This window comes from Ylistrum balloti, unplaced genomic scaffold (assembly GCF_031769215.1).
Source record: "Ylistrum balloti isolate Yb309-2 unplaced genomic scaffold, AGI_CSIRO_Ybal_v1 Utg369870, whole genome shotgun sequence".
Lineage (NCBI taxonomy): Eukaryota > Metazoa > Mollusca > Bivalvia > Pectinida > Pectinidae > Ylistrum > Ylistrum balloti.
Window position 1 is genome coordinate 266,351 of NW_026782013.1, and position 18,285 is coordinate 284,635.

The 18,285-nt window shown below is 33.9% G+C and overlaps 1 protein-coding gene across 1 annotated transcript; it reads left to right on the forward strand.

The window, feature by feature from the left end:
- Window positions 1-8,467: 8,467 nt before the first annotated feature.
- Window positions 8,468-14,609, forward strand: LOC132545968 (fibrinolytic enzyme, isozyme C-like). Its single transcript, XM_060209650.1, has 5 exons — window positions 8,468-8,504; window positions 8,888-8,940; window positions 11,929-12,112; window positions 13,222-13,352; window positions 14,463-14,609. Exons 1-5 carry the CDS (start codon window positions 8,468-8,470, stop codon window positions 14,607-14,609), a joined length of 552 nt encoding a protein of 183 aa, XP_060065633.1.
- The last annotated feature ends 3,676 nt before the right edge of the window (window positions 14,610-18,285 follow it).

Here is an 18,285-nt window from a genome sequence, read left to right on the forward strand (position 1 = left end):
AATATTTTTTGACACTATGTTTTAATGTTTTACTAGATTCTCTGTTGTTATTGTATGCTGCCAAAAAGATAATTGCAATCCACGATTGTTGGATCCTTTCCAGGATCTTTGAGGGTTCTTTTCAGGGCCTGTGGGGGTCCTCTTCTGGACCTGTAAAGGTCCTTTTCAGGGCCTGTGGGGGACCTCTTCTGGACTTATAAAGGTCCTTTTCAGGGCCTGTGGGGGTCCTCTTCTGGACCTGTAAAGGTCCTTTTTAGGGCCTGTGGGGGTCGTCTTCTGGACCTGTAAAGGTCTTTTCAGGGCCTGTTGGGGTCCTCTTCTGGACCTGTAAAGGTCTTTTTCAGGGCCTGTGGGGGTGTCTGGCCTGATTTAGGTCCTCTGTAATGATAATTAACCTTGTTGCTATGGACATGGAATGATAAGAACATGTTGTCAGGAGAGTTTATGACAAGAATAAAATAATTACACAGACTAGAACAAAAAATGAAAGCGTTCATATTGGCATCTCACAAAGAAAAAAGGTAATATACTTATTTGTAATGATATCTTGTACTTTTTTAAAGCTATTATAAATTATAATCTTTTTTGTGATATTTTGGGCCTTCAGCAGATGATGTCTATACCAGTATATAATGTTTTTGTTCATTGGTAAACATACATAACTTAGGAAGATATGTTAACCGGGATTTTTCTCGGATGTGTTTTAAATAAGCATTCCAAATGTATACATTCCTAATGCCTGAACAAGTGTTTAAATTATTTTTTGATTTTTTTGTTCTAGTAATTTGCTTTATTTCAAATTTCATTCCAGAACAACATGAAGGTGTTACATATTTCATAGCTTTACAATTTAGGTGGTATCAGATTTTACTTTCCATTGCATATCCCATATCCCACTGTAGTATTACTTTAAGTGGAAGGATATAGTAACACAGATTTCCCATATCATGTTACTATTGTCTCTGTCAAGGTAACACAGATTTTCCATATCATGTTACTATTGTCTCTGTCACAGTGATACTGATTTTTAATAACATGTTACTATTGTGTCTGTCAAAGTAACACTGATTTTTTATATCATGTTACTATTGTCTCTGTAAAGGTAACACTGATTTCCCATACCATGTTACTATTGTCTATGAACAAAGTAACCTTAAGTTTCCATATCATGTATCTTTAGTTTGTGTTACATTACCCATCTGATATCTTAAAATATGACCAGGTATGCTATTGTATTCCATGTTTACATAAGTAAGATTTATCATAGAATGTTACTATTGATTAAACCAAATTATTCCTATCCTGTAACTATTGTCTTTGCCAAAACAAAACATGTTACTGATTTTATTTGTATGAAAATGTATCAATGATTTTCCATATCATGTTACTGATGTCTTTACCAAAGTAACAGTTTTCATACCTTGCTTTAATGGTACATTGTTTTTTATATAAAAAATGTTACTATTCTTTAAAAAAAAGTAACACTGATTTTTTAAGATCTTGTTACAATAAGAATAGTTCATGATAAAATAACATATTTCTATTATGTTTTAGGTTTCTATGCCAACCAAATTAACACTGATCTATACATTCCATTAAATCATCATCAAGAATGATTTACCATGTTATATAGAAATGATTTGTGTACCTCATTCTGTTGAGCGTTCATTATATTTAACTATATGTATAGGGCATCCACACAGAATTACAAAGTCACTTTAGTATTTGGTTACTATAATTGTCTATGCAAAAGTACTAGAGCACATCTCATATCTTGTTACTGTTTTGTGTACACACCTTAGTGACATAGAAAAGTCCTATATTCTGTTGAATACTAGTTTCATATCTTGTTACTGTTTTGTGTACACACCTTAGTGACATAGGAAAGTTCTATATTCTGTTGAATACTAGTTTCATATCTTGTCACTGTTTTGTGTACACACCTTAGCGACATAAGAAAGTCCTATATTCCGTTGAATACCAGTATTATATCTTGTTACTGTTTTGTGTACACACCTTAGTGACATAGGAAAGTCCTTTATTCTGTTGAATACTAATTTCATATCTTGTTACTGTTTTGTGTACACACCTTAGTGACATAGGAAAGTCCTATATTCTGTTGAATACTAGTTTCATATCTTGTTACTGTTTTGTGTACACACCTTAGTGACATAAGAAAGTCCTATATTCTGTTGAATACTAATTTCATATCTTGTCACTGTTTTGTGTACACACCTTAGTGACATAAGAAAGTCCTATATTCTGTTGAATACTAGTTTCATATCTTGTCACTGTTTTGTGTACACACCTTAGCGACATAAGAAAGTCCTATATTCCGTTGAATACCAGTATCATATCTTGTTACTGTTTTGTGTACACACCTTAGTGACATAGGAAAGTCCTTTATTCTGTTGAATGCTAATTTCATATCTTGTTACTGTTTTGTGTACACACCTTAGTGACATAGGAAAGTCCTATATTCTGTTGAATACTAGTTTCATATCTTGTCACTGTTTTGTGTACACACCTTAGCGACATAAGAAAGTCCTATATTCTGTTGAATACTAATTTCATATCTTGTTACTGTTTTGTGTACACACCTTAGTGACATAGGAAAGTCCTATATTCTGTTGAATACTAGTTTCATATCTTGTCACTATTTTGTGTACACACCTTAGCGACATAAGAAAGTCCTATATTCTGTTGAATACTAGTTTCATATCTTGTTACTGTTTTGTGTACACACCTTAGTGACATAAGAAAGTCCTATATTCTGTTGAATACTAATTTCATATCTTGTCACTGTTTTGTGTACACACCTTAGTGACATAAGAAAGTCCTATATTCTGTTGAATACTAGTTTCATATCTTGTCACTGTTTTGTGTACACACCTTAGCGACATAAGAAAGTCCTATATTCCGTTGAATACCAGTATCATATCTTGTTACTGTTTTGTGTACACACCTTAGTGACATAGGAAAGTCCTTTATTCTGTTGAATGCTAATTTCATATCTTGTTACTGTTTTGTGTACACACCTTAGTGACATAGGAAAGTCCTATATTCTGTTGAATACTAGTTTCATATCTTGTCACTGTTTTGTGTACACACCTTAGCGACATAAGAAAGTCCTATATTCTGTTGAATACTAGTTTCATATCTTGTTACTGTTTTGTGTACACACCTTAGTGACATAAGAAAGTCCTATATTCTGTTGAATACTAATTTCATATCTTGTCACTGTTTTGTGTACACACCTTAGTGACATAAGAAAGTCCTATATTCTGTTGAATACTAGTTTCATATCTTGTCACTGTTTTGTGTACACACCTTAGCGACATAAGAAAGTCCTATATTCCGTTGAATACCAGTATCATATCTTGTTACTGTTTTGTGTACACACCTTAGTGACATAGGAAAGTCCTATATTCTGTTGAATACTAGTTTCATATCTTGTCACTGTTTTGTGTACACACCTTAGCGACATAAGAAAGTCCTATATTCTGTTGAATACTAGTTTCATATCTTGTCACTGTTTTGTGTACACACCTTAGCGACATAAGAAAGTCCTATATTCTGTTGAATACTAGTTTCATATCTTGTCACTGTTTTGTGTACACACCTTAGCGACATAAGAAAGTCCTATATAACATTACATACCAGTTTTCATATCTTTGTATGGCCTTGTCTACATATCAGACATCTTACAGTGCTTTAAACTCACTTTTAATGACCATTTAAAGAACATTTCTATTTTTCCATACAAATGTTTTGCATCATCATTATGGATAAAAACTCATTCATAATGATCTTTAATGTTACAGAATACTTCAAATTATCAATATTGAAGAAATTTTGTCTGTATATATGTAATATTTTAATTTGACTTTTGTTGGCAATGTGATGGAATGTAAGTACTACACTATGTTACTAAATTGTGATAGGTGATCGATATACTGCCGTGATATGATTTTGCTATGTTGGGAAGGTTGAGTTTAAGATGATTGGGAAGTCAATGTTAAGTTCTGTTGTCGTACACGTTGTTTCCCAGATAAAGTCTTTTATGTTTGATGTTGTTTACTTTGTTCATCGTGTGTTCTGAGGATGTTCACTGTTTCTTGCAAAGTATAAACAGGGATTATTTATTGTGGTTTCTGCGAGAGGAATGTTAAAATTAAATGTGGTTATCTGTTTTATGATAACCTATTATTTCTATGCTTTATGAACCATTGGGATTTATGTTGATATCATTAGGAGCTTTTGTGGTTTTGACGTTTGTACAAAATGTAACATTTAATTTTGTGAAAAGCATGTTTTTCCTGTGTTTGATTTTAATGTTTAGATTATCCATTGTTTTTTAGTACATAGGTTTGTAAAAAGCTGGGATCATACTTACATCAATATCTTTGTGCATTAGAACACACGATTCTGCAAGTGAAACTAGAGCAGAGCCTGTTTAACTATTTATTGTAATCATTGCTAACACCCAAGTTGTATTTATGTTGTAATAAAATATTTGTGATAAGTTTTTAATTTCAAATTACACAGCTAAAATCTTATAATAACAAATTGGCAATGCTTTCTACTGAACAAAAATGTGTGATTATGAGTCAGATATTTTACTGTCACGATAAAATACTGCAGGAAGCTGAATTGAAATGTTTTGACACAACTTTGTTTTACATGAATACAACATAGTGTTATTGAGTGTCATTCTAGATTATTTAAAACTAGAACTAACCTAACGATCATAAGAATTCCTGGGAATGTGGCCGGTGTAACTTTCTCACACCTGGGGTTTTACAATCCAGACTGTTGACAATTTAACGACCAAGTGACGGAGCTATGCTGCGATATTGCGTTGTAGTTACAAATATTATGGAATAAAAACGGCTTTTGTTGAATTTCTGTGAATCTAGAACATTGAAATGTACATCTATGTTTACTTCATGATTCAATGACTTTTTAAAGCACTTTAGCTTGATGATTATTCTGTTGTCATAGTGCATATATCATTATAAGATTTCAAATCATTAAGTCCGTTAAGTATCATATGTCCTACTTACTACCTCAATTGTAGGAGGACGTACAATAAAAAAAGTGTGTATGAAAATTTGGAAAACTCTATAACTGAGATATGTATCCCAGAGAGAGTGTATCACATAGATATCGGATGTAATCAGAAATATGAGTTCAAACAATAGAGCTGATTAAGTGCCTTTTACCTTCAAATCACGTTCTACATCAGTTATCATAGAAATACAGAATATCTTTCTTTTTCTTCATGTACTCTGTAATGAGTTAGTGTGTACTAGGTTATCAGCATCCTGTAGACAAACTTTTCCAAAAATATTTGAAATTTCTTTTACTACGAATATCATAGGTTTGAAAATATGTATTCTTCCAAAAGTATAAAACGTCTCATTTTTCTGTTTTCTGTTATTGGTTGGAGTATTAATCTATCGTTGTGTCTCAGCATCAAACCTGTTAGTCGTTTGAATTTCTTCAATTACAACATTTCATAAAACTTGTAATACTTGATGTAAAAAAAAAGTATAGCAGGTAATTTTCAGGGATCAAAATTTTCGTGATTTTCTTACAAAATGGTCGAAGGATCTGGATGTAAAAGAACATCTAATACATGCGTGTCTCATTATTCCAAACATTAAATGTTCTTCCACGAGATGTGGAAAATCTTCCCCATGAAATTTACTGGCTTTAGCTTTTTTTTCTTTATATATTTTTTCCTCTTGGGAAGACAATAGAATTAGAATGTAAACATTGGTGTATATTACATTATGGTCCTCTTATGTCAGCATGATGTGTGTGTGTAGTAAGGGTGTCAATAAGCTGGACTCAGCTCACTTAGTGTAACTGTGGAAATCGGAACCAGGGAAGAGAGTGTTCATGCTGGCTAAAAAAGCAGGTGGAGCTCATGATCAGTCATGTGTCAATATGTTTTTGTTTACTAACATAGTAACAAAATTCTTCCTGAATGGAACAGATATGTATATAACACATACGTGTCTGACTGGAAGTTGATGATACTTTGCTTATACATTTGCTTTGTGTTAATCGTCTCATATATTAAATTACAAGTTAGTTTTCAAAAAGCTCTTCCAACCATCATGCCATGCTCTACTAAACAAACAGTGAAACCATATATGGTTTTCACCACTTTTCCTTAAAAACAATCTGTTAAGTGAGAGTCTGTTTGGAAGATATATGTTTTCTCTCTGGGTATTTTGAAGCTTGTGCTTTAATCATCTTACTTTGTGTGTTTTTCGGCAGAGTTTATACCGCACAATTTTATGAGTATCATCACTAGGTTGTGATTATTGTTTTGTAAAGTTTGTCTTGCATAATATTCTTCTCTCCTAATTAGTTGATGTTTTGAGATCTGTGAATCATTTTAATGTTATGATTTTATCTGAGATTTTTTCTTCATTTGATTACTCCATTTTGTTGATGATGCTACTGTGTTATATTGTAACAATTTAATTCCAGCAATTAAAAGAAACATGTTTGATGTAAGACTTATTTCAGATATTAGATGCGAGATGTCTACTGAGATATAATTCCAATTTGTAATCAGAAAATACCAGGGATTTAAGTATAATTAAGAATCAAATCTTAAAGATATTTTTACAAGTCATATGTTTTAAGCAAATTATTGATAATTTCAAAGAACACATGGTTGGTAATCCAGGTCTGTTTGTACTATCACTTTATCATAATAAGTGATGACAGTGTACTAGACTACCAACGATAACGGAACATATATAATATGTAATAGATGCTTGATCATCTTGTAGTGTAAATGATGATCTTAGATGTCTGATACGAAATACTAAATGCATTAGTAAGATGTTGAATACATTAAAATTCATAAGTTTCGTTTTCCCGTACATTTATGAGAAGGTAAAAATTTGTCAATATCACAAAGTATGTTTTACCACCTTCAAAGCATCACAGACAAAGTCCGAGTGTTCTTTGTCTTCACATATCACTTGTTGTCACAGATATATCTACTTGTTATATGAAAGAAGAAAGAATAAAATTTGTTTCTAGAGAGTTAATGTTTTTATTATTATTGTTTTTCTTCTCTCGGTCTTTGTTCTAATTGGCTACATTCTCGTTGTGATGCTGTTTGTCAGTTTTCAGCTTGCATCCACATCGTTTGATCTTCATTTTTTCTTTAAAAGTTTAATCGTTTTCCTTCTGACCTCTTCTCTCCTCAAGGAAGTATCCTTGTTCATGAAAATGAACAACGATGTGTGAGCGGCAGAGTTCACATACTGAATAGTTATTTCGAATACACAGAAAACTTCAGGTTGAAATAGAAGATGACTAATTCACAGAAAGAGCGCGTCGTCTTTGGAGTATTACAAGGCACTTTTCCATGCCCCCTTCTATTTCAGTGCCAAACCATTCAGTGACGTTGCACGCGCTGTTACTCGCAAGTGACTTTCCTTGATCTGGACCAAATTTAAAACGTAGGTCTCCAACGACTTCTAAAAATCTTTTAAACAAAGTCTCCTACGTTAGAGGGTATGCCTACTGAGTCTCTTGCAATTTGTGAAGGGGGCGCGAAAGCTGTGATTATAGAGAATGTTTTGTTATTTTGGTTGTTTCCGTAGACAATACACTTTACCTTAAGTTCTATTTTGAAGAGCATGCGGCGGATCACTCGCATGATGTTAAGTCAGCTAACCACCAGCTACTACAAGAAGATCCTACCCCACAATGTCCAAAATGGCCGAGGACATCTGAATGACATTTATGTGCTTGCAACATGTATCTATGAACACGTTTTGCTTGTGATTACCTAGATACATCAGCAGGGTCGTCTTTGGAGACACTTTTCTCTTATTCCGAGTTCGAATTTAACTTTTTCTGTAAAACTGCATGTTTTTACTTATTATACTACTTACCTTCGTCTGTGTACTGTTGATCGGTAACATTTTTGTCTATACCATAAATATACAAAATTCTCAAACTCAACCATGCAAGACCAAGTTGAACGAAACTGTTTGAAATTTAAATATAACAGCAACCATATAAAGCATAGGACATCTAAACGTGTAAATCTGTCTCATTTATTACCAACAGTTGATTACAAATAATTATATGAATATTTCAAAACAAAGTGCTAATGACAAAATGAATAATTCATGGGAAATTTATGTCAAAAACAACTGTTGTAATAAAACTGAGATGTATGAAGACTCTAAGAGCGAAATCTTCTTGGGAGCGGACCATGTGATTAGTTATTGTTATCGTTACTAATTGCTTTACTACTAAAAAGGCATTGTAAGTACTCAGGATGGTTTGTGAAAAAACATTTGCTGGCCATTGTTGACCTCTGGAGGAGTTGATAGGGGCCACCGTGACCTTGGAGCAGGGTATAAATGTGACCAATGAGGTCGGACCTCATTAATCCTGATTAAAAGCCACAGTAGTCACGATGTTTATCCTAGCTTTATGCCTTGTAGCTTTCGCAGGTAAGTCACTATTTCCTATATCTTAAATATTTTGTTATTCCATTACAACTTAGACATTTTGAATAAAGTTGATGAAACGGTAAAGTATGAAAATGGAGACTGCCACAGAATGAAAACAGTGTTTCAAAGAGTTCACGAAACAGTCACTATTTAATAAATGTGAATAGCTTAGTCAACGAAGTATCGACTAAAAAAACCCTTACTTTTATTTTTATGTTACATATTTTTTTTTCGGTTATTTATTTATCTAATTTTATGTTTTTGTGTTGTCTTTTGTTTCTTTTGGTGTATCATTTTGTACCTGGATTGTTAAAGCTGTATTGTTATACTGTTATACAGCTCATGTGCCTGTTCATTAAACAGTATCATTTCCATGTTTACAGGCTGTTCCTCGCTGACACAAGCATCCAATGAAGATCACATACAGCAGGCATCGGTACGTAATTTTGTTTACAAACATTTTTTTTAGAACGTATTGTTTAATGTACGTTCCCTGTGAATTGATTTGTCTCACCGTGTTGTATAAGTTTTAACATGCTAATAAATTCAAAACGATTAATTTCAATCTTATGTTACCGATTTGATAACTTGAAGTCAAGTAAGCAAATAAAGAGTGATTTGTGTATGTAATACCTATAGTACTGGGTACATTAGATGATACTGGAACAACACAGTAGTACAATCGTTCTCTTTCGACTACCATAAACCTTCCCCTGAAATTCAAACTGTTCTGTATAATTGATCTCATTATTTGAGCTCTTTTAAGAAGAATGTGCCACGGCCACTGAGTGTTATCTATCCCCATATTGCTACTCTATCTATAACAATGTTCCTTACGAAAACAAACATAAAATGCTAACAAAACATAACTTCTGCTCTTGATATTTAAAAAAGAACCAATTTAAGTCTATAGTGGTAAATTATCGTTTATTGTAGCAATTATAGAAATATGCATTTTCATATATAAACTTGATTTTCTCCATTTTGCTCTCTTCAATACTCCATTCCACACTGAAGGAAAGCCTTTTCTCTGAAGTTGAGAGCTTTCTTATTTAAGAATAAGTGAACGGCGGTACAAGTGCATGATTGTGAATTATAGTGGAGCGTAATTCGTTAAAAAATCTGTCTAAATCAATGATACATCGGAAAGGTAAATGGTATAATGAATTGAATTTCTGATTGAATTTCTAGTTGACAATCCCTTCGTAGAGTTTGGTTGTAGGTTCTCCAATAGATATACCCATGGTGCTCCTCTCTTCTTGACTTCCTTTATTTTATACGAGACTTAATTTATCAAAGGGCTTGTCGAAATGGTGCTTCCATGTCGCAGTTCGATATTCAAGAACTTGTTCACAATATTACGATTTTTGTACAAGAAATCGACATCTGACGGATAATCTTCCAACTCAGGGTTTTGAGGGATATAGGTTGATGAAGATTACGGGGAAGATTTATGGTTGATATCATGACTTCAATGGGAAATTTCCTTGTGAGATATGCTTGGTTGGGTGTGTTATGATAGGTCTTATCCTTAATCCACATTTTCCCCCAAGTTTCAAAGAATTATTTATGTTTCAATTGAGATTCTGTTGCAATACTGTTTTTTAAATTCTTTATTCTATTATAAATACCTACCGGGAATCTGCTAAGTCAATATGGTACCAGATGCCATATCACATTTCTATACTTATACACATTTCAGACGCAAGTTGCTGCCTTATACCAATAGCAAATTAATACACAAGTTAATTATCGATAGTTTAATCCATCCGCGTCATCTGCGTTTCCATGCCAACAATTGATAACGTCGTTTTAAGGTCACGCGCAGTATTCTATTTATGCTACGTTTATATCGCAATTTTTCAGGCTAGTTTATATTGTGACGTGGTCTTGCAAAGTAAATACACGGGTTGTTATCTTTTTTTTTTCAATATGATTATGAACTTATGAATATTTCCTGTGTTCTAACAAAGTTTTAGAATGTATCCGTAGTTACCATATTTTCAGTCGTATGGGATGAGTAGAATTATTGGAGGAAACGACGCGGAGATATGTGAATATCCATGGCAAGTTTCTCTGATGTTCTTGGGCAGTCATATTTGTGGAGCAGTTGCTATTGGCGACACGGTAGCCTTAACAGCAGCTCACTGTGTCACCTTTGCACCGGCGAGGTATGTATATGACATCTTTAGAATGCGGTATATGTGACTTGCATTCTTAATAACAATGTATATGAGATACGTTTTTAAATTTTGTAGTCGGAAAATGGAATATAATACAGAATTTTTTACAATCAGAAATAACACTTAATTTCCAATAAACATGTACATTATGTTTTTTAGTTTGTACTTTATATGAAATAAAAGATATATTATCCCATGAGGATCTCCAAGAAAATGCGTTTTTCTCAAATATTTATCGGGGATAACAGAATCCAAAATGTACCTTGGCCTGTGTACATCATAACTAGGATGTTTTGGATATGAATATAACAATGAGAACTCTCAATTAAAAAAATGTCAACATTATTCCTTAGTAATCGAATTTGAATTAGTAGTTGAAAGCTGATCCGATCGTAAAGTCCTGTCATGTCCATCTTTCAGTACCATGACTTGCATTTTACGTGTCAACCGAAAAATAGATTAATGATTTATCATTCTTTCTATACGTTTCCCTATTTTTATTGGATCTTAATGATCTTAATGATGAACACGTTGTCATATTCTGAATGAATGCAATTGTCCAAAGTGATTGTACCAGGAAAGGTTAAAAAATGCCAAAAAAAAAAAAAAAATAAAAATAAAAAAAAACCAAACCCAAAAGAACATTTCTAGCATATGAGAAATCTACCTATTTGCGTTTTGTGTTCTTACCCGATCTATCAAGCCGTGGTTCACGTGTTTTCTATTTCTGTACAATCAAGTGATCGTAACAATTCTTCTTAACAACTTGCTTTACAACAAATAAGCACATTTAGTACGTAAATCGTAAAGCGTATTTTATCATGTAAATCTGGCCATCCATCTTTGTAAGAAATAAACACACTTTATCCTTCCATTCCTTGAATGTTGTCATGTAAATCAGGTCATAGTATATATTTACACATTACACCTCATCACTTTACTTACCGAGTCGGTTTTCATTGTTGAATAGTTTCTTCTCCATTCGGGTCGGATCTTCATCACGTGCAAGAGGAGGAGTGGTGTTTCCAGTGGCCGAAATAATTGTCGTAAGTAAATATAACTTACCATCTTACCTCTTACCTTGTTATCGTGGGTCAATTATCATTATCGTTCTGTATGATTGTATAAAGTATTTTAATGAATGATTGCCAAGGTTTAATGTAAGTGAGACATCTTTAGTAAACAACCTGTAAAATTACAACACACCTCTTCATCTCTATGTTTGTGTTCACTTTTTACAGCACGAATACTACGGCGAAGGTGATGGTGCTTTTCCTAATGACATTGCACTTCTCAAGTTTAACGAATCCATCACTGGTCCTGGGGCCGCATCATTGGTCAAATTACCAGACAACGACTCCAAAAACAAATTCGCTCCTCATCGCTGCGACATCACTGGATGGGGATATACAGTATATGGTGTAGGTAAGTATGCCCCCTTTTTGGTAACAGTATGCAAACTAACAGCATTGAGAACAGCAGAGTATAACGTATCCACTGTACTATAACGAGGGTACACAGTAACTCAATTGTCAGTCGAGTACACCATATATATTTTGTATGATAAGGAAATAGCGGAAATTCGGATATCGAAAGTAATTTTCCTTTGTTTAAATCATAAGCTTGAGAGTTAAGCTCTGCGAACCACTAAGAAACATCAATCTGATTACGAACTGATGGCGGTAAAATATCGTAATCATAGCCCAATATTCTGTAAAACTGTACCTTTTAAGTATTAAGAGCTAGATACAGTAGAGTCAAACAACGAAATTAAATGTACCATACAGCTGTTTTGTCCTTATAGGACTTGTCAGTGATGTTTAAGGCCTAAATGTTGAAGCCTCGTAGGTACTAAAAATATCCAAAGTAAACGAAAGATAAGTCAAAATATACACAGGGAGGTGCAGCAGCCCCATAATCAAATAAATTCATAACATTGAACATTGTAGCTTTATTTACTGAGTGGAGTAGTCACGTTCATATGCATTTGCAAAGTTTTCAATAAATACAGCTGAATATATAATTGTAATATATCTATATTCAGATTCTTCTGCACCACCCGTTTATCTCGATTTTTATTTGTTTATGTGTCGCGATTGATTCGATATTCAAAGGCATTTCCCTTTATCACGATTTCCGGCCAGACTGTCGTCAACTGCCTTATAATACAGGGTTTGAAAAGATGCAGGTTGTCATAACTGTCGTCATAGTGATCTCCTTGTACGGTTTGAAACAGGGCGTATTTGATGCTCGTTAGTCTCATTTTAAAACATAACATTGCGTTCTTGGATTGACCAAGATTAACATAGCGGATTCGCCGATAAAAACAGAAGAAGCTTACTCTTCCGGGACACCTGGTCTTTCCCTCATGGTGTTTTTTTCAGGAGTCTGCATGTAAATCTTCCTTTTGATCATATTTTGCCCTTGTTTTATTAAATATGAATTTATTTTCACGTTGGTATTTTTCATATATTCTATATAGATGAAAATCACTTTTCGGAATGAGCTCAACAGTATAATTTTATCACTAACAGTTCTTCCTGAAGTCCTGCAACAAGCTAAAATGACCGTAATGAAGGAAAAGTGGTGTGTTGACGTGTTTGGGGAAGATATCATTGCCGATGGTCATGTATGCATTTTATCGGATGATTCTTCCTCCTGTAATGTAAGTATACTAGGTAATCCATCGATATAACCACACACTTATTCTCAGTATCACGATTTCCGTGCAAGCTATCGATACCTGACAGATCCTTCTACAATATTTAGTGTCGAGAGATACAGCTTGATAAAGATAACGAGGAAGTCTTATGGTTTTCACAATGATTTCATCAGGGAATATTCCTGATACTTAGATATATGTGTTCCATACTCGTTAATTTAATTGGCGGTTCCGTTCTTCACATCTGGTAACGTTACATAATTTACTTTGTGTGACTTAGTATTAAGTTTGTATTTTGCAGGGTTCTCCGTGAAATCTTTCTTCTGTTAATATTCCGCCATCATGTTGAGTATAGATTCTGTTTGCGTTTTCTCTGCCGCATAGGGAAAAGCTGAAGATTTGCGCAAAATATATATATACTTTTTGTTTTACAAATTAGGGCAATGATGAATTTGCACACCCAAAATAATTACTTTAACATGGACAACATTCAGAAAATGCAGAGGTTATAGAATTATTGTGATAATTCACGATTAAAATATATGAGAGCCGCTTTATAACATATCGTGAAGGGTAGACGTATTGTGCGATTACAACATAAAGTGAACATTTTTCTCGACTATGCATACTGCGGTAAATGTAACATACTGTCACTTATCATCTCTGAAACGATTTGCCAATTTACCGAAAGCTGTCAGCCCTAAATTCAATTAGTGACATATGTTTCGTTTAAAAAAATGAGGTATATCCCTGCCGAATATCTACCAGCATATTATCTATAACTTACCAATAAAAAGTTAAAACAAAAATAACAACGGTTCCTTACGAACAACAAATGAATAACGGCGTGATGAAGATATGGATAAAGATGCATATTTTGCCTGCATCCATTATTGAACTGAAAGCTTAGGACAGTTGAGTTTGTAATACATATTTTTGATTTACTGTAATAAACTGCCACACAGTAATGTTTATGATAACACAGGTGAAATATTCGTTTATGTAAATTGCATAAATGCTGTTAAGCATACAAATAACAATTAAGTTGTCTTAGTTAAGTTCTCTGTACCGCATCAGTTACCCAGTATAGAGTGCATGATTATGTTTGATCAGGGCGATAGCGGTGGACCATTGACCTGTGGGGACACCTTAGTCGGAATAACGTCATTCGGTTATATTGGATGTCCTCCCATGTATCCTTCAGTGTACACCCGAGTCACTCATTACCGGCAATGGATCAAAGACAACTCCGGCATTTAAGGCCCAACGGTCATTCTGTACACCATGGGTGCAATTTGAAAAAAAGTCGTCTTATTGATTTATCGATTGATTGAATTCCAATAAAATTAATCATTACGGTAAAAACATTTTCGTCATTTTTCAACAAATAAATGAGTTTTCTGCTAGCCAAACAGCGAATAAAATAAAGGTTATTAAACCATTTCACCTGAACCCTATCTGTATCCTTATAATCTATACTTAATGCACGATTTGTATATACGTTAATTTCATAATATGCAAAGTAATCAAATTGCTATTTATGCATATATGAAATACCTTCATGAAATCTTACAACCAGTTACACACGTGCTGCACATTTAACGCGGGAGTAAGTGTATATTCCATGATTACTTTAGTAACCCTGTATTTCCATATGCAATCACACACTCTCTGACTCTGCGTGATCCATTCGCTCGTAAAATGAAAATTATACATTAAATCCATAATTATTGTTAAATTTCCTATTTGTACAGACTTTGTAATTAGATAATAATGGTAAACAGGAGATCCAAGAGTATCTTGGTACACATCATTGTAGAAGCTTAATTAATTCCTTATCACTTGTGTCTTTTTCTTCTCCTCTTTCCTATTTTGCCACCAGTGGTATATGTACAACAAGGGGACCTACAAATTTGAAAACGATCCGTCCACAGATCCTCATAAGATATAGTAATAACCAATAACAGTCGTAATCTTAGATTAGAAAAATATTCATTCAGTACGTGCATGTACTTCTCAGAAAATAGTGATAACAATTTTTCATAGCAAAAATTCGAGATGGCCACCTGTATGTCTTTTTTTCGCAAATCGGTCCCTAACTAAAAACGACAAAAGTAGGGACATTGGCTGACTTCATGAAAATCCTTTCCCAGGAATGGTGATTACTAACGTTTCATTGTCAAAATCCAAAGCTGAAAACAAGGGACAAATGGGACATTCGTATGAAATTTGAGAAATACTCATCCAGTACTTCTCAGGAAATTGCGATAACACATTTTCATAGTCAAGATCCAAGATGACAGCCATTTTTCTATCAAAGCTAGGGTTTCAAAATTGAGAAATATCCATTCGGGCCATTTAAGACACAGCTATGATAATTATTGTAAAGGGACATGAGGTGGATGGACGGACCACGGGCGATTGACGGACCACGGAAGCAAGGTGGCAATCTGATGATAGCGAGCTAACCATGTACACACAGTAAAATTCTCATCTGCATTGAATACATAACCATTATAAATTCACTTATTTTTCAGCAAGCGTTAATGGTGTACAATTGTTATAAATGTGCAAATGTCGTGCATATCACTGTAATATCAGTTCCTGTACAAAGTAATTGTGCAGTTCGCATTCGCTTAAGAGCAATTTCAGCATTCATGTTTCCTGAAGTAAACAGTATTGTACAAGCAGAAGTGCAAACATTTCGTAGAACCAAACGCATATATAACTCGATTACGTACTAAAATTTACAATACGTGTACACTTGTATCATATGTACATTATACAAAGTATCAGACCACTCACTCCATAAAATACTTGTATATACATGACGATATTGGCCAGTTGATTATAACCGTTCACTGGCAGCCCTCTCTCTGTCATTTCTATATCCGAGGTTATCGAACACGGCCTGGTCGTCTTCGGTAATCGACTCAAGATTCACACTGTTAGACTTGGACGAATCTTCACGTATGTACGGAATTTTATTTTTTCGTTTTTGTCTACAAATAAAGTAATAACAAATATAGAAAAAGTATACTATATGACACGCAATGATATATATTGTACTGTATAACAATGCCTCAGTGGATTTGCCACAATCCAGTTATGTTTTATCTTAATTGAGGCTATTTGTTTGACAAACTGGGCGATCGGTTTTGAATTCGAACAGAGATTTTGGTTTTTACATAATGTTGTTGTTCTGTCTTCGGTTCATAGGATGAAAAAGCAAAATATCAGTAGGATGATTTTTTCAAGATAGATTAGTATGTACGATGCGATATGAAAATGAATGACACACCGATTAATTAGTCAATAAGGAGTGCTTACCTTCTTTTTATAATGATGACGGAAGCAATGATGATGGCTAGAGCTAGGAATGCTGACACTGTCGCAATCACAACAGTGTGTCCGGCAGCACGTTTCTGAAGACAATTGATGGTTATTGGAAAAGATACCATATGAGTTAATACTAATGGTCCCTATCATGTAAGTGACCTTCACTGTTTCACATGGATATCTATAGTTGCCATCACTGGATCGAATTTATTTTCATAATGCAAACGACATATGGCAATGTGTTTCATACTCCCGGTAACACTAAATATTTGGTGTCGAAATTATCGCCCGTTTATGATATATATGTTGCAACCACATAAGGTTTGTTTTATTCGTGTAAGTCTTTGTGATTCATCAGATCTTTTGTACTTCCAACACGTTTTCATACTATCCTTAGTAACACATAATAGAAGTTCCTAAATATCATTCTCATTTTCCACTATCTTTCTTAATTATTGCGTTATTCTTAAGATAACAAGTTTTTTGCCACTTCACTACTTACTTTAGGATTGGCAGAGTTTGCGTTCGAGTTGCCAAGTTTGTGATATTTTCGTACATGTAATGTTGACAAAACTTTGTTGATGGTTGCTTCCAGCGTTGCGTGGGTAACTGGAGAGCTTTTCGATGTTACAATGATCGTCATGTTAGTAAAAGTTATGCTGAAAGCGAAATCAGTTTTCTTAGTATAATTAGAGATATGTCATCTAGAAAATTATACCATATGAAGTCTTTATAAAAAACTAGATACACTCATTGTATCACTGCCATATATAAGCGCCTAGTGAAATATGCTCAGAGAAAAGAGAGCTGAACAGGTATCACATCTATGACAACATTCAACGACAAAGTGTAAATAAATAGAACAATATAGAAACCAAGACACTCGAGGACGCAGTCTTTACCTCATCAAACCAACACATTTTCTCACGTGATTTCATTCAATTCAAGATTTCAATATTAAATAGGAAATTGTTTCACATCACCTGTATTACCGAACTCAATATCGAAGAAAAAGTAAGATCTAAAGATTGTAGATATGGGTACATAGTGCATAGTGCATAGATGTCTGTAGTCTTGTATACATAGGTCTGTAGACTCATGGGTCTGTACACTTGTACATAGCACTGTACATGGGACTGTACACTTGTAAATAAGTCTGTAGACACATGGGTATGTACACGTGTAGATAGGGCTGTAGACACATGGGTCTGTACACTTGTACATAATGCTGTAGACACATGGGCCTGTACACTTGTACATAAGGCTGTAGACACATGGGTCTGTACACTTGTACATAGTGCTGTAGACACATAGGTCTGTATACTTGTAAATAAGTATGTAGACACATTGGCCTGTACACTTGTACATAGGGCTGTAGACTTGTACGATATCTTTTTATTGAAAACTGAAGGCATATACGGTTAATGGGAAATTAAGCCCGAAACAGTAAAAAAAGGATTTGCCTGGGCTGATATATTTATTTGATTTTTCAGTGCTTCATACTTGTTCACAAGACCATTGTTAGTCGCATGTTTTCTCTTTCTTAGTGGATACAATTTCTCTTAATTTGCAATAAATAAATAAAAAATCAACACAA

What these genes read in the sequence shown, in the direction of transcription:
- LOC132545968 (XM_060209650.1), top strand. Translation starts at nt 8,468, where the DNA reads ATGTTTATCCTAGCTTTATGCCTTGTAGCTTTCGCAG. An exon ending in ATGCCTTGTAGCTTTCGCAG is followed by an intron (nt 8,505 to 8,887) that starts GTAAGTCACTAT and finishes CCATGTTTACAG; the next exon opens with GCTGTTCCTCGCTGACACAA. An exon ending in ATATACAGTATATGGTGTAG is followed by an intron (nt 12,113 to 13,221) that starts GTAAGTATGCCC and finishes TATCACTAACAG; the next exon opens with TTCTTCCTGAAGTCCTGCAA.